This window comes from Nicotiana tabacum, chromosome 8, assembly GCF_000715075.1.
Source record: "Nicotiana tabacum cultivar K326 chromosome 8, ASM71507v2, whole genome shotgun sequence".
Lineage (NCBI taxonomy): Eukaryota > Viridiplantae > Streptophyta > Magnoliopsida > Solanales > Solanaceae > Nicotiana > Nicotiana tabacum.
In genome coordinates, this window is record NC_134087.1 from 168,683,921 (window position 1) to 168,685,282 (window position 1,362).

Below are 1,362 nucleotides of genomic sequence, written 5' to 3' on the forward strand. Positions count from 1 at the left end.
TCATCGTACTCCACCTCCATTCTTTTTGGCATCTTCTTCATCCTGAAAATAATATTAAACAGTCCAGTTAGCCACTCCAATCCTGCTCTCCTACCGACCTCCATAATTCTACCAGAATCTCGTCGGGCCCGGTCACTCTACCCCTGCGCATCTTATGCGTAGCCTCTACGACCTCCTCGACCTTAATGTGCCTACAATAGCTAAAATCTTGGTGACTATTAGAGTGCTCCAATTCCCCTAGCACAATATCTCTATCACCTTCGTCATTCAGCAGTTCATGAAAGGAGGCCTGCCATCTCTGCTTAATCTAAGCATCTTCCATCAACACTCTACCTTCCTCATCCTTGATGCACCTCACTTGATCTAGACACGAGCCATCCTCTCTCTCACCTTGGCCATCCGTAATAACTTCTTGTTCCCGCATTTGTCCCCCAGCTCTTCGTACAGGTGACCAAATGTTGCAGTCTTAGCCTCCGTGACCGCTAACTTTGCCACCTTCCTAGTTATCTTATATCTTTCTCTGTTCATCCTCCTTTCCTCCTCATTTGTACTCTCCACTAACCTCCGATACGCCGCTTTCTTTTCTTCCACCTTTCCCTGGACCTCGGCGTTCCACCACCAGTCGCCCCTGTGACAGCCCAAGTAACCCTTCGAGACTCCTAACACCTCTCTCGCAGCCTCCCTTATACAGTTTGCCATTATTTTTTACATATCGCTCGCGTCCTCACTGCTCCTCTAGGCCCCCATAGCCAACAACCTCCTTCCAACTCCTGAGCTTTATCCTTTGTCAAGGTACTTCACCTAGTCCTTGGATGGCCCCAAACCATGTTCTTCTTCCTCCTTATCATGATGTTGACGTCCATCACCAAGAGCCTATCACACACAATGACACCACGTTCTTCTCACTTGGGATAATCTTGCAATCCTTGCACTATCCTCTATCACACCTCCTTAGAAGTAGATAGTCAATCTGGGTCTTAGCCACCGAACTTTAAAAAGTAACCAATTGCTCTCCCCTCTTCGGAAAACTAGAGTTTGCAATCACCAACTCAAATTCCTTAGCGAAATCTAACAGAGAAGTGCCACCTCTGTTCCAATCCCCAAAGCCAAATCCGTCATGAACCTCGCCATAGCCACAAGCAAACGACTCGATATCTCCTCCTATAAATAACTTCTCCGTGGGTGGAATATCATGCACTACCTCATCCAAACCCTCTCAGAAATGCGTCTTAACCTCCTCATCCAAGCCCGCTTGAGGAGCGTAAGCGTTAATGACATTCAGAGTGTGCCCACCAACCTCTAACTTAATAGCCATTAATCTATCGCTCACCCGCCTAACTCTACCACCATCTCTCTAAGTTC

The 1,362-nt window shown here is 47.3% G+C and overlaps 1 protein-coding gene across 1 annotated transcript; it reads right to left on the reverse strand.

Annotated features, from left to right (window-relative positions):
- Window positions 1-363: 363 nt before the first annotated feature.
- On the reverse strand, window positions 364-699 carry LOC142163398 (uncharacterized). Its single transcript, XM_075220681.1, has one exon. The coding sequence runs from the start codon at window positions 697-699 to the stop codon at window positions 364-366; it is 336 nt and encodes a 111-aa protein (XP_075076782.1).
- Window positions 700-1,362: the final 663 nt, after the last annotated feature.